The 12344-nt window shown below is 49.4% G+C and overlaps 1 protein-coding gene across 10 annotated transcripts; it reads left to right on the top strand.

Moving 5' to 3' along the window:
- The first annotated feature begins 1797 nt into the window (after positions 1-1797).
- Positions 1798-12113, top strand: RCCD1 (RCC1 domain containing 1). 10 transcript variants are annotated; one of them, XM_058156600.1, is made up of 7 exons: positions 1802-3538; positions 3617-3770; positions 3850-3971; positions 4064-4372; positions 4612-4645; positions 9857-9926; positions 11910-12113. In XM_058156600.1, the coding sequence occupies exons 1-7, from the start codon at positions 3160-3162 to the stop codon at positions 12096-12098; spliced, it is 1257 nt and encodes a 418-aa protein (XP_058012583.1). In that variant the 5' UTR covers positions 1802-3159; the 3' UTR covers positions 12099-12113. The 10 variants fall into 10 exon arrangements, 9 of the variants coding, with proteins under 9 accessions (XP_058012586.1, XP_058012583.1, XP_058012591.1 ...); XM_058156609.1 differs by having other exon boundaries at positions 1805-3538; positions 4064-4326; positions 11910-12040; XR_009152043.1 differs by having other exon boundaries at positions 1806-3538; positions 4064-4326; positions 4612-4641; positions 11910-11975.
- The last annotated feature ends 231 nt before the right edge of the window (positions 12114-12344 follow it).

Genomic DNA, 12344 nt, shown 5'->3' with positions numbered 1-12344 from the left:
CATGGAAAAGAACATCTATGCTGTTGCCAAGAAAACAACCTGGATCTCCCTGTCTAGTCCGTGCCTAGGAGTTGAACTCTGCTGAATTCTCCATTTTATACTGTACCAATGAGAAAAACTACCCTCCAATAACTTCAAAATGCAGCGCACCTCCATTACCCTCATTGTATACTTCGAGGTATTTTCGGGGCTCCTAGAAACCAGATAGTTTCATCGTGGCTCCCTGCTTTCAGGGTTATGGCTTGGTAAAGCACATGATCTGTGCATATGTTCTTGACATTCTATGTCCCCCTCCTCTCCCCCCAGTTCGTTGGCAAGTTGAAAAGCATTAAGGTTTGAAAGAAGCAAAGCAGTTCAATCTTGACAGAAACTTATTTTCCCCTCTTCTCCAGCTTTTGTTTTCTGAAAAACAAAATTTATAAAATTTCTCTTGATTTATTCTTTAGGAATTTGGGGGGGAAATCTGGCTTCAATGGGCCTTGAAGGTGGCTGTCAATGAGATAAAAACAACATTATGCAGACAGGCCTGGAAAAGGTTTGTGCCAAGGTTAAGAGAGCAAGGGGAGAAAGCCAAATTTTGGCACAAACATGCCTCTCTCTTTGGTTGTGCTTCATCACTGGAGGTTTTCAAGAGGTGATTGGACATCCTTTTGTCTGAAATGGTGTAGGGTCTCCTGCTGTAGCAGGGGTTGGACTAAAAGAGTCGCAGAGGCGACTGATGTATTTGTGAATCCTTATTTTCACATTCCACGAGGCAGCCTGAGCACGTGTGAGATATCTTAGGCAATGAGGCTTGGAGAAATGCATAGGACAGGTACCAGAGGCAGGAGAAGCAGGCTAAGAGTAGCAATGGAGACAACATGGTTCATGATGTAAAGTTTTCTGCTGACTCTAGAAAGGGAGGAAGGATGGGTGGATGGAGAGTGCTTCACCTCAGTTGTGGGGAGAAAGGTTGTTGTCCAAAGGAAACACCAAACACTTGTTGATGCTTTTTGGGAATAACCACCATCCCACCAATTTCTTAGTCATAAATTACAAAATAAACTTAAAGAGAAATATGTCCTCAAGACTCATCTTTAGATTGGGTTTCCCTTCTTTGTAGCATCTCTCCCTCCCTCCCAAGCCAGGCTACCCGGCTGAAACAAATCAGGAATAATTGGGGGGGGGGAGTTCAGTTTTGAACTCAGAACAACCCACCTCATTCTGCCAAGATTTTTTCCCCATCAGCTGCTGTTTTAACACAAAGATAAAAATTATAATATTTTATTTTTTTCTGGGGTTTGGACACAAGCCAAACTGAAAGGAAGGATAGTACAACAAGTGCATAAGATAGCTAACAGTTTGCATGCCAGGCACTTCTCGTGTCAAAAGGCTCATATTCTTCAGAAGATGTTCCTGCTCTTTTGTTAAAATTGCTTTCTTATCATTTAAATAATTGATTCCACTCTGGAGCAACAACAATAAAGGAATTTCCTTCAGCTTTAACTGAGAGAGGCAGTTTGGTGTAGAAGTCATTTTATCAAAAGGGTTTTAAACTAAAATTGAGGGAGGTAGGGAGTGATGGGAAGGAAGGAAAACTCAGATATAAAACAGAAGATGTAGGAAACAAACCCAGGGTCAACTATAAAGGACTCAGATGCCTATACACTAATACTCCAAGTTTAGGGAACAAACAGTGAACTTGAAGGCAGATATGATATAGTTGCTATTACTGAAACTTGGTGGAGTGAAACTCATGACTGGAACATACAGCTAAAGAAATTTAACTTGTTCAGAAGAAACAGTTCTAACAAAAGAGAAAATGGAACTGCATTATATGAAAGAAATACAAGTATAGATTAGGTGAAACCTGGCTCACAAACAGTAATTGTGACAGGGATCTTGGAGTCCTAGTGAACAATCACTTAAACATGTCCCAGCAGTATGCAGCAGCAGCTAAAAAAGCTAATACAATCCTGGGTTGTATAATGGGCATAGAACCAAAATCACATGGAGTATTAGTACCACTTTATAAATCCTTAGTAAAACCAATCCTTGAATACTGCAACCAATTTTGGTCATGTTACAAAAAAAGAGGTTGAGACTTTGGAAAAAATACAAAGAAGAGCAACTAAGACGATTAAGGGCCTGGAGACAAAAATATATGAAGAAAGGTTGCAGGAATACCGTAAAGCCAGTCTAGAGAAATGGAGGACTAGGGGTGACATGATAGCAGTATTCCAGGTTATTTGAGGGGCTGCCACAAAAAAGAGGGAAACAATTTATTTTGAAAAGCCCCAGAAGCCAAGGCAATGGATGGAAACTAATCAAGGAGAGAAGCAACGCAGAACTAAGGAGAAACTTCCTAACTGTGAGGAAAATTAACCAGTGGAACAGAAATTGCGTCCAGAAATTGTGGGTGCTTCATCACTGGAGGTGATCTTGGAGCCTTAGTGGACAACCAATTAAATATGAGCCAGCAGTGTGCAGTGGTAGCCAAAAAAGCCAATGCAAGCCTAAATTGCATTAACAGAGGGACACAATCAAGATCAAGTGAGGTACTAATACTACTCTATAAAGCCTTAATCCTGCATCCAGTTTTTGTCACCACACTTTTAAAAAGATGTTGAGATTCTAGAAAGAGTGCAGAGAAGGGCAACCAGGATGATTAGGGGATTGGAGACTAAAACATATGATGACCAGTTGCAGAAACTGATCAAGGAGAGCTTCAACATGGAAATAAGGAGGAATTTCCTGACTGTGGGAACAATCAGTGGAACAAAAGTTGCCTTCGGACTTGTGGGAGCTTCATCCCTGGAGGCTTTCAAGAACAGACTGGACTGCCATCTGTCAGAAATGGTGTATGGTCTCCTGCTTGGGCAGGGGGTTGCACTAGATGGCCTTCAAGGTCCCTTCCAGCTATGTTAAACTGTAATCTGATGGTACCATTTGAACAGCTCAGAACGTGCCCGTCGGTCGAGCGCGCAGGCCCCACCCCGCGGCTTCCGGGCTTGCCCGCCTTTCTCTGCGCCGTAGCGGCGATGGCAACGACCGTCACCCGCCCCTGAGCTGGCGGGCTCTGCCGCGCGGGGGGAACGGCGATCCGGACCGCTGGCTGAGCAGGGCCGAGCCTGCCGTCCCCGGCCGGCTCCCAGCAGCGAAGCGCCCGCCCGCCAGCCGATGCCTGCCGGAGGAATGGCGCCGGGGCCTGGCGGGGAGAGCGGCTGGTTCTGCTTGGGGTTCCGCTGGGCCGGCGGTGCGGTGGGCGGGCCGGAGCCGCTGTCCGCGGAGGGTCTCGGGCCGGTGCGCCGCGTGAGGCCGAGCTGGAGCTTCGCGGCGCTGGTGGCGGCCGGCGGGCCGGGGCGGGTGCGGCTGCAGGGCGCGGTGGCGGCGGCGCTGCCCAGGGACTGCCTGGACGCGCTGCCCTCCGAGACGCACGTGCTGCTGCTGCGGGAGGCCGCGCTGGAAGCCTGGCCCGTCGCCACGGCGCCGGACGCGCTGCTGGAAGGCCGGCCGGCCTGGCGGAGGGAGCTGCGGGCAGAGGAGGCGGCGGCGATAGGTGGGCGGCGGCCGGCAGGAGGGAGGGAGGGAGGAGGGGTCGCCCAGCTGACCCGCCCTTTCCTTCCCCCCCCCGCAGAGCTGCCACTGGTGCCCGGCGGCTACGTGGCCCCCCGGCCGCCCTTCTTCACAGCGCTGCCCGCCGGCCTCCGGGCGCGCCGCTTGCTGCTGGGCCTGGAGCACGCGCTGCTGCTGGCGGCCGGCGGGACGCTCTTTTCGTGGGGCGGCGGCAGGTGAGGCCGGGCGGGGAATATGGGGGGTGGGAGGGGAGCGGAGCGGAGCGGGACCGACCGCCCTTCCGTCTCTGCGCAGGCACGGGCAGCTCGGCCACGGCGACCTGGAGAGCCGGTGGGAGCCGCGGCCGGTGGAGGCGCTGCAGGGCTTGGCCGTGGCGGAGGCGGCGGCGGGCGGCTGGCATTCGGCGGCCGTCAGCGGTGAGCGGCGCGGCGGCCCCTTCCCTGGGCAGGCGAGCGAGGGGAAAAGCCCCCCCCGACTGCCACTCACACCTCCCCCTCCCCCCTTCCAGATGCGGGCGACCTGTACTTGTGGGGCTGGAACGAGGCCGGACAGCTCGGGCTGCCTTCCAAAAAGGCCAGCGAGGCTGCAGTAGCAGCGGCCGCCGAGGAGACCGGTTCGACCCCGCGGAATCGCCCCCTTGGCGAGCGCAGCGTCTCCCCGGGCGGCGACAGGCTGGTGGTGGGGGCTGCGGACGGGCCCGGAGGCGACGAAGCGCCCTTCGTCTCGGTGCAGCCCTTCCCCGCCCTGCTGGACTTGCCCGAGGAGGCCGAGGTGCGGAGGGTCAGCTGCGGGTCCCGACACACCGCCGCCGTGACGGGTGAGCGGCCCTCCGGCGTTGGGAAGGCAGGCAGGCAGGCAGCGCCGGCGCGGGCAAAGGGGCTCCTGGGACTTGGAGGGTCCCTCCCCGCAAAGGCCCTCCTCGCAAACCAAGGGAGATGGTCGCTGGGGGCTCCCGCACGGGGGTGGGGGGTGGGGGAGGCCTCGGGACAGCAACCCTTCTTCAGCTGCCCCCCTTGCTGCAGAGGGAAGGGCTCACCCTGGTCCTTTCTTTTTCAGGCGCTGGCCATCTCTACACCTGGGGCTGGGGTAGGTAAGGTGCATGGGGGGGGGGCTTGGCCAGAGGTTTTGTGGGGCCAACGGATGCTTTTGTTCCCAGGGAAATATGGCCAGTTGGGGCACCAGGATGCAGCCACCTCTGACTGGCCCAGGAGAGTTTGCTACTTTGTGGAGAGGAATCTCAGGGTGCAGGACGTGGTCTGTGGGCCATGGACCACGTTTGTCCAAGCTGCGGCTGCTGAGAGTGGGCCTTGAAGAAGCCATGTCCAACAGGTGTTTCTCTGGAGGCAGAGCAGCCTCATGGAGCTCTATCTTGATTCAACATCCCATGAATGAGAATTGGGGGAGGGGCAGTGGCCACCTTAGGTTTCCTCTGAGATGAGCAGCACAGATGTTTCTTAAGGCAGCACAGCCATGTTTACATATCAGAAGCACAACATTAAATGCAGAATAAAATTATAATCAGGGTACACCCACCGCTCATAGCTGTTCTGTTGATCAGAGACACGTTCTCCTTGTTGCGCTCCATCTGGCCTTTGGAAGGGGTCTTGGTAACCACACGGATGGGGGTCCGGACAGGCTGCAGGCAGAGAGGGCAGTGGCACTTTGGGCAAGGACAGCCAGAAGATTAAAGGAAGAGCACGGGAAGGGCCATGTTTGACAAAGCCATGGTAGAGCTATTCTGGGAATTTAGGACCGCCATTCTCCATCCTCCCCAAACAATTGCTCTGAAGGCATTTCCAGTCTTCCAGCTACCCAGTCCCTAGTGCCACAGGTGTGCGCCATGTGGGCTCCATGAACTCTGGTGGTCTCGCCTGGGCATAGCTGAGGGCAATGTAGGAACGTCCCAGCTGTCAGGTTGCTTTTGCCTTCTGCATAATTTTGTCTGCATTCCAAAACCTTGAGCTGCAGAAAGCCTGTGCCACAGCTAAAGGGCTGGATTTGGGCAGCAGCCCACCCAAGGAGGCTAACCTACTCTAATTTGGCCAGGGCCTTTTGCCAACTGCCAGCTGCACCTGGAGCCTGTGTAGCACTTGGGCGCTGCAATGGTGTCTGGCCAGCTGACAACACACCAAAGTCAGCTGTGGTTGCAGGACCTTGAGGCCCTTCAGCTTCTCCAGGAAGCAGTCTCTGCGTTCTCTCATTTCTAAGCAGTTTACGGCATTCTGTTACAGTTCTCCCCTTATTTTGTAATTTTTCACTCCACACTTTTTCCACTTCCACACTTTTGCATTTGCCCAGTTCCCACAGCTGAGCTTCCTTTAATACTACACACTGAGTGCAGTTGGTCATCCAGTTACGAATCCATCTGGTGGTGATGCTGTGGGCTGCAGCATGCCAGAAAACTGGTTGCTTGCAAACAAGCAAAGCCCCATCTGGAGGGTGTAAGCATGCAAACCGTGGTTCATGGAAAAACCTCTCTCCACAGAACAGGTGCCTGGTGCTCAAAAGGTTGGGGGCCGCTGATCTAACCTACATTTTTCTATCTTATCCAGTAGTAGGTTGTGGTCTATTTTATCACATGCCTTACTGCAGCTGGTTATGTTGCCAGGTATGTTTAGATAAATTTGTGTGGGTATCTATTTTGCTAGATGCTAGAGGATGATTGTTGCAATGCATTTGTTGTAAATTTGTTACGCAGCTCCTCTTGTGAGAAATTGGGTTGTTACTTTGCTAATTTGCTGTCATTTCCTCTGCTGAGGATGTCCAGGCACATCCCCAAGTCATCTTGGCAACAATACTGAAGCTCTGGGCACTGTGTTTTTACCCAAGAATCAGTCCTCCAGTCCTCCAGGGGAAGCACGGATTGACCCTTTGGTGCCCCCCATTCAAGGCAGCGATGACCTTGAAGACTTGGGTCCCTTCGCCTCTGAATGATGAGTGATGGCTCGGCCAGCACCACCAGCTCAGCACGGCCACCTCGCTACCGCCATCTCAACAGGGGAAAGCCACGGAGGGGAGGGGGGCGAGCCGGCTGTCAAGAGGGCTCTCTACTGCTAGAGAGAGTGGCGCATGGGAGCCCCCTGGCCCAGTGGGGGTTTGTGGCTTAAGGAAAAACAAACTCGCAGACGGGACTTGGCGGCGGCCCAGCCGCCTCTGCAAGGTTTCTTTAAGCCACAAAGCACTCCACCAAATGGGAGGCCCCGCAGACCATCCCGCCCTGCCTCCTAGCAGAAGCGCCAGAACCCACAGCCCGCCCGCTTCCTCTCCATCCGGGGCCCGCGGCGAATCGTCGGTGTTGAGATGTCCTGCAAGAAGCTACCAGGCCCCACGTCATTCTGGACAGTCACGTGACCCGGGGAGCCAATAGGGGGGAAGAAGGGCGGGACTATGGGCAGGAGTTGGCGAAAGAGGCCTCGCCTCAGGCAGGCGAGGGTCTCTTGTATTTGAACGGTATTTAAATTTCTGCGCGTCTGTAAGCCGCTCGGTGTCACCGTGGGCGGCCTCTAAAATCTAATAATAGATTTTATTAATAAATTAATGCATCAACGATGCGCGCGCGGGCAGCCTTTGGATTTTGGTTGACCAGGCTGAGCTCCCATCTCCCACAGTTGCCGCTGGCCTTCCCTTCTTCCTTTCAGGCTCCTCCTCCGGCTCCCGAAGTGGGGAAGGCGCAGCGGCACTCGAGCGTCTTCTTTCTCCCGCCGCCCCGGGCCCCAGCCCAGAGCAAGACCTGCCGGAAGCCCAGGTTCCCGGCGCGCGCGCGTTCGCCCGCCTGCCCGCCCGCCTGCCCGCCTGCCTGCCTTTATGACGCCACAAGCGAAACGCCCGAAAGAGGGCGGGCCCGCCTCCTCTCCCCGATTGGCTCTATTTAAAAACGGGGCGGTGCAACGGATGCTGGGAAGTGGAGGGAACGTTTGAACCGCTCTGGGCGGCGCGATGAAGGCGGCGGCGTAAGTTTTCTCCGCTCCTTTCGGAGGGCCGCGGTGGGCGATGCGGCGCGTAGCCTGAGGCTTCTCCCCCGGCGGAGCTGCTTCACCCGGGGCTGCTCCGGCCTCGGCCTGGGGCTCCGGGGGAGCAGCGGCGCGAAGGAGATGGGCTCTCCGGCCCTGTCGGCCGTCGCGGAAGAGAAGCCCGGGCCCTGTGGGAGTTTAGAGGGTGGCGGGCCTCTTTCTCTGGGAAGGGAAATCCCGGCTCGTCTTCTACCATCCGTATAGCCAGGCCTCTTTATCCGCTTGAATGCTTGTTTCGCTCTTATCCTGTCGCCATAACGCAGTTGCCAGGAAAGGGACAGGTCCCTCTTAGTGGGGTTTTGAATTGCTTGCTTATAGGCAGATTTTACAGGCAACCCAGAACTTGCCTGTCAGTTTGGGGAGTTTGCTATATTTGCAAAAGGCAAGGCTTGAAGCTGTGTATGATATATCCTTTTAGTGTACGGTTACCTTCCCCAAGTGATGCTTTCTAGATGTAGAAATAAAATTCCTATCAACCCAACCCCCCCATTCACAACTGGTGTGTTTACCACTTTATGTGTTCTTGTAAAGGAAATGTTGGAAGAAATATCCATCTGGGTTCAGTTCCAAGTGGGGACAAAGACACTGGAAACATGGAGGCTGCTTGGAAAGATGGTTTAATGGTGGCCAGGATCACATGGCTTGAGATCCTGAACAGAAAAGGGCTGAGATCCTGTGCACTCCCTGGCTTTATGCTTTCTCTGAGCTTTGAACTTTCTGGGGCACAGGATGAGTATCCTGATTGGTTGTCAGACCCCCAGGGGGTGGGGGTCTTAGCTAGCCTTCCCAGGTGTCATGTGGTGAGTTTCAGTTGCTAGATGGGTCCTATTATTTTTTATTATTTTTATTTTGTCACAACAGTATATACAATCAACATAAACAATAACCCATCATGAGAGAAAAAGTATATATAAGTAAAAAGGTATAAGTAAAAGTATGCATATAATACTATAATGAAAAGAACAATAGGACAGGAACTGTAGGCACTTTTGTGCTCTTATGATGCCCCTTATGTTGCAGATGATGGCCCATTGACAAAGGTGGGGGGAGTCAGGAAGTTGCTTTGTCTTTAAAACATGTTTCTCCATTTCTCATCCAGGGAAATATATTCTGCCTTTTAAATATTTTCTAAAATGTTTCATTCTTCTAGGAGGGGGGTGGGTGCTACCTTCCTACAGAAAGCAGTGTGATCTGGCACAATAGTCAACTGCTGTACAGGTATAGGAATGGAATCCTCAGCCTTTTCAGATAAAGGGTACAGTATTAACGTACACATTTGCAGTGTTGAAATATGATCACCAAAAAACCAATCTTGGCTGTTATAATTTAATTTGTGAGATGGGCATAGATTATATGGATGTTACACTGCTTATAAGTAACTATTGCCAGCACCTAATGGATGAAGTGATAAAGAAAATTGAAGACACGATGCCAAACAAATTGCACAACTATACTAGGCATTTTCCATGGGGAAAGTGGTGTGAATTTTAAAAAATAGTCACTGCTGAATTTCAGCTGTTATGCCTGTCATTTTGATATTCATATAGCAATAGCACTTAGATTTATATACGCTTCACAGTGCTTTGCAGCCCTCTTTAAGCTGTTTACAGAGTCAGCATATTGCCCCCAACAATCTGGGTCCTCATTTTTACTGACCTTGGAAAGATGGAAGGCTGAATCAACCTTGAGCTGGTAAGACTAGAACTGCTTAGCAATCAGCAGAAGTAGCCTGCAGTACTGTGCCACCATGGCTCTTACTGGGAATTTTAGTTATACATTTTAAGTTTTGTTGAGGGCCCTGCTTTTATAGTACAGTGGGGAGAAAGGGCACAGCAGCTACTCCCTGATGGGATTTTCACAATTAAGGAGGCTTGGCCTTTGGGGAAAAATAGAAAAATGGTGGGTTTTAAATCTCAAAATTCTGGTGGAAAATAGACCAATCTTTCCAGCTTTCATTTTCCTTCTTTTACTGTCTAAGGATTTGCTCTGTAGATTTGGATTTTCTGTTCACAATAGTTAATTCAAAAATATGGAAGATTTTACATGCAGTTGTTATGGATATTAGAAGGCATCTTCTAAGTAACACGTCCACGCATTCTTCACACTTTGTTTATTAGTATTAATAAAGTAATACCACTTGTATTAGTTGCTTTTAACAGCCTTTGTGGCTGCTTTGGTCTTCCTCTGCATTGCTGCAATAGAGCATTTCATAGATCAGTTGAGTTGATTGCTTTGTGTAGTGTGCATCTTTGATTTTATTTGTAACTTATCTGACATTTATTAATTTCCAGAAGAATTAAAACTCCTAGGAAACACGCATTTAAAAAAGCATCTAACAATAGTTTGAAGGATCCTGTTGGGGTAAGTGGCTGTTTTACAGCAGAATTAGCTCTTTATTCTATTCTTCCATATTGTAGGATTTGACTCTGAAAGCTGGACTTGCTTCTTTATTTTGTTAATGCGTTTGTATATGAATTACTACGTTTTTCTAATATGAGAAGAGGCAAAATCTGCAAAGCCAATAAAGACTGACACTTTTTTTTGAAAGCTTCATTTAGAATTTAGCATTATTTCCTTGATTCTGGGTAAGTGGTTTTTCACCCAGCTATGATAAGGTTGTTTTAAACCCCAGAAACGGCAGGTATCAAGGTGATTTCAAATATTGCCAACCTAAAAAGATCGATGCCTTAATCGAAGCACATATGAGCTACAAACCATTGGACTTATCTTCTGATGCTAGTTCAAATGGTCCTCAACTTAGGACCAGTTGCTTAGCGACTGTTTAAAGTAGAAAAATGTGGGTTAGACAGCACCACCACCAGATGGATTCGTAACTGGCTGACCAACCACACTCAACGTGTAGTCCTCAACGGAACTACATCCACATGGAGGGAAGTATGCAGTGGAGTACCCCAAGGTTCTGTTTTAGGCCCAGTACTCTTCAACATCTTCATCAATGACTTGGACGGGGGGATAGATGGGGAACTCATCAAATTTGCAGATGACACCACGAATAGCCAGGAATAGCCAACGCTCCAGAAGATAGGCTCAAGTTACAGAAAGATCTTGACAGACTTGAACATTGGGCGCTATCTAACAAAATGAAATTCAACAGTGAAAAAAGTAAGGTTCTACATTTAGGCAAAAAAACAAAACAAAATGCATAGGTACCGTATATGTGGTACCTTGCTCAATAGTAGTACCTGTGAGAGGGATCTTGGAGTCCTAGTGGATAACCATTTAGATATGAGCCAGCAGTGTGCAGCAGCTGCTAAAAAAGCCAACACAGTTCTGGGCTGCATAAACAGAGGGATAGAATCAAGATCACGTGAAGTGTTAGTGCCACTTTATAATGCTTTGGTAAGGCCACACTTAGAATATTGCATCCAGTTTTGGTCTCCACGATGTAAAAAAGATGTTGAGACTCTAGAAAGAGTGCAGAGAAGAGCAACAAAGATGATTAGGGGACTGGAGGCTAAAACATATGAAGAACGGTTGCAGGAACTGGGTATGTCTAGTTTAATAAAAAGAAGGACTAGGGGAGACATGATAGCTGTGTTCCAATATCTCAGGGGTTGCCACGAAGAAGAGGGAGTCAAACTATTTTCCAAAGCACCTGAGGGTAGAACAAGAAGCAATGGGTGGAAACTGATCAAGGAAAGAAGCAACTTAGAACTAAGGAGAAATTTTCTGACAGTTAGAACAATAAGTGGAACAACTTGCCTGCAGAAGTTGTAGATGCTCCAACACTGGAAATTTTTAAGAAAATGTTGGATAACCATCTGACTGAGATGGTGTAGGGTTTCCTGCCTGGGCAGGGGGTTGGACTGGAAGGCCTCCAAGGTCCCTTCCAACTCTGTTGTTATATTATATTACAATATATCCCCTAAAATGGGACTTACTATTGGTTTTAAAATTCTGAAACCTGGTGGGGGAGGTATTCCCACCCATCACATGACCACATTTTTAGAGCTCAGCATCTGGCCCACTTTTACAACTGTTTGAAGCACCCTGCTGCCCCATGACTACAATTTATGAAGTTTTAATTGAGAACCAGCATTTACTTCCTGTTTCCAACAGAAACTGCCCCATAATAAAAGTTTAAATAATAAATAATAATAATAATAATAGGGTTGTTTTATGCGTGCTGGTATGCATAATGACCATTGCAAAAAATGTAAAAACAGATGGTCATGTGACCCAACTTATAACTGAAATTGTGGGTTCAATTGTGGTATGTTGAGGACCAGTTGTAAAGACTTTCCATTCTGATATTTGTTCTGTAGACAAGGAGGACAGTCTTAAGCTGGTGTATCTAAATAGGGCATTTTTTCCTCTGTTTAGGTGTATTGCCGGGTCCGCCCAGTCAGTGTACCAAACCAAGAGTGTTGCATAGAAGTGATCAGCAGCACAACAGTCCAAGTTCACTCACCTGATGGGTACCGTATTGCCCGTAATGGAGAATATAAAGAGGTAGTTCTTGTTGAAAATGTACTATTGTTAACTATGTGTTTCAATCTGCATTTTTATTAAGATTGTGTCATTTAAGGCAGCTGCATTTATCATAGTGTGTATGCATAGGATTAGAATTCCTTTTTGAATTATCGTATTTTTCAGTGTATAAGATGCACTCCCCCCGCCCCCCCAAAAAAGTGGTTGGAAATGTCTGTGCGTCTTATAGAGTGAATGTTGCCGAAGCCCCACCCACCTGCCAGCCCCCACTCTTTGGCTTCTGCCTCCTATCAATTTGCCTCCTTGCAGCAAACAGCCTGGTCAGCT

Source organism: Ahaetulla prasina, chromosome 13 (genome assembly GCF_028640845.1).
Source record: "Ahaetulla prasina isolate Xishuangbanna chromosome 13, ASM2864084v1, whole genome shotgun sequence".
NCBI classification, from domain to species: Eukaryota; Metazoa; Chordata; class Lepidosauria; order Squamata; family Colubridae; genus Ahaetulla; species Ahaetulla prasina.
This window is presented reverse-complemented; position numbering and strand designations above follow the sequence as displayed.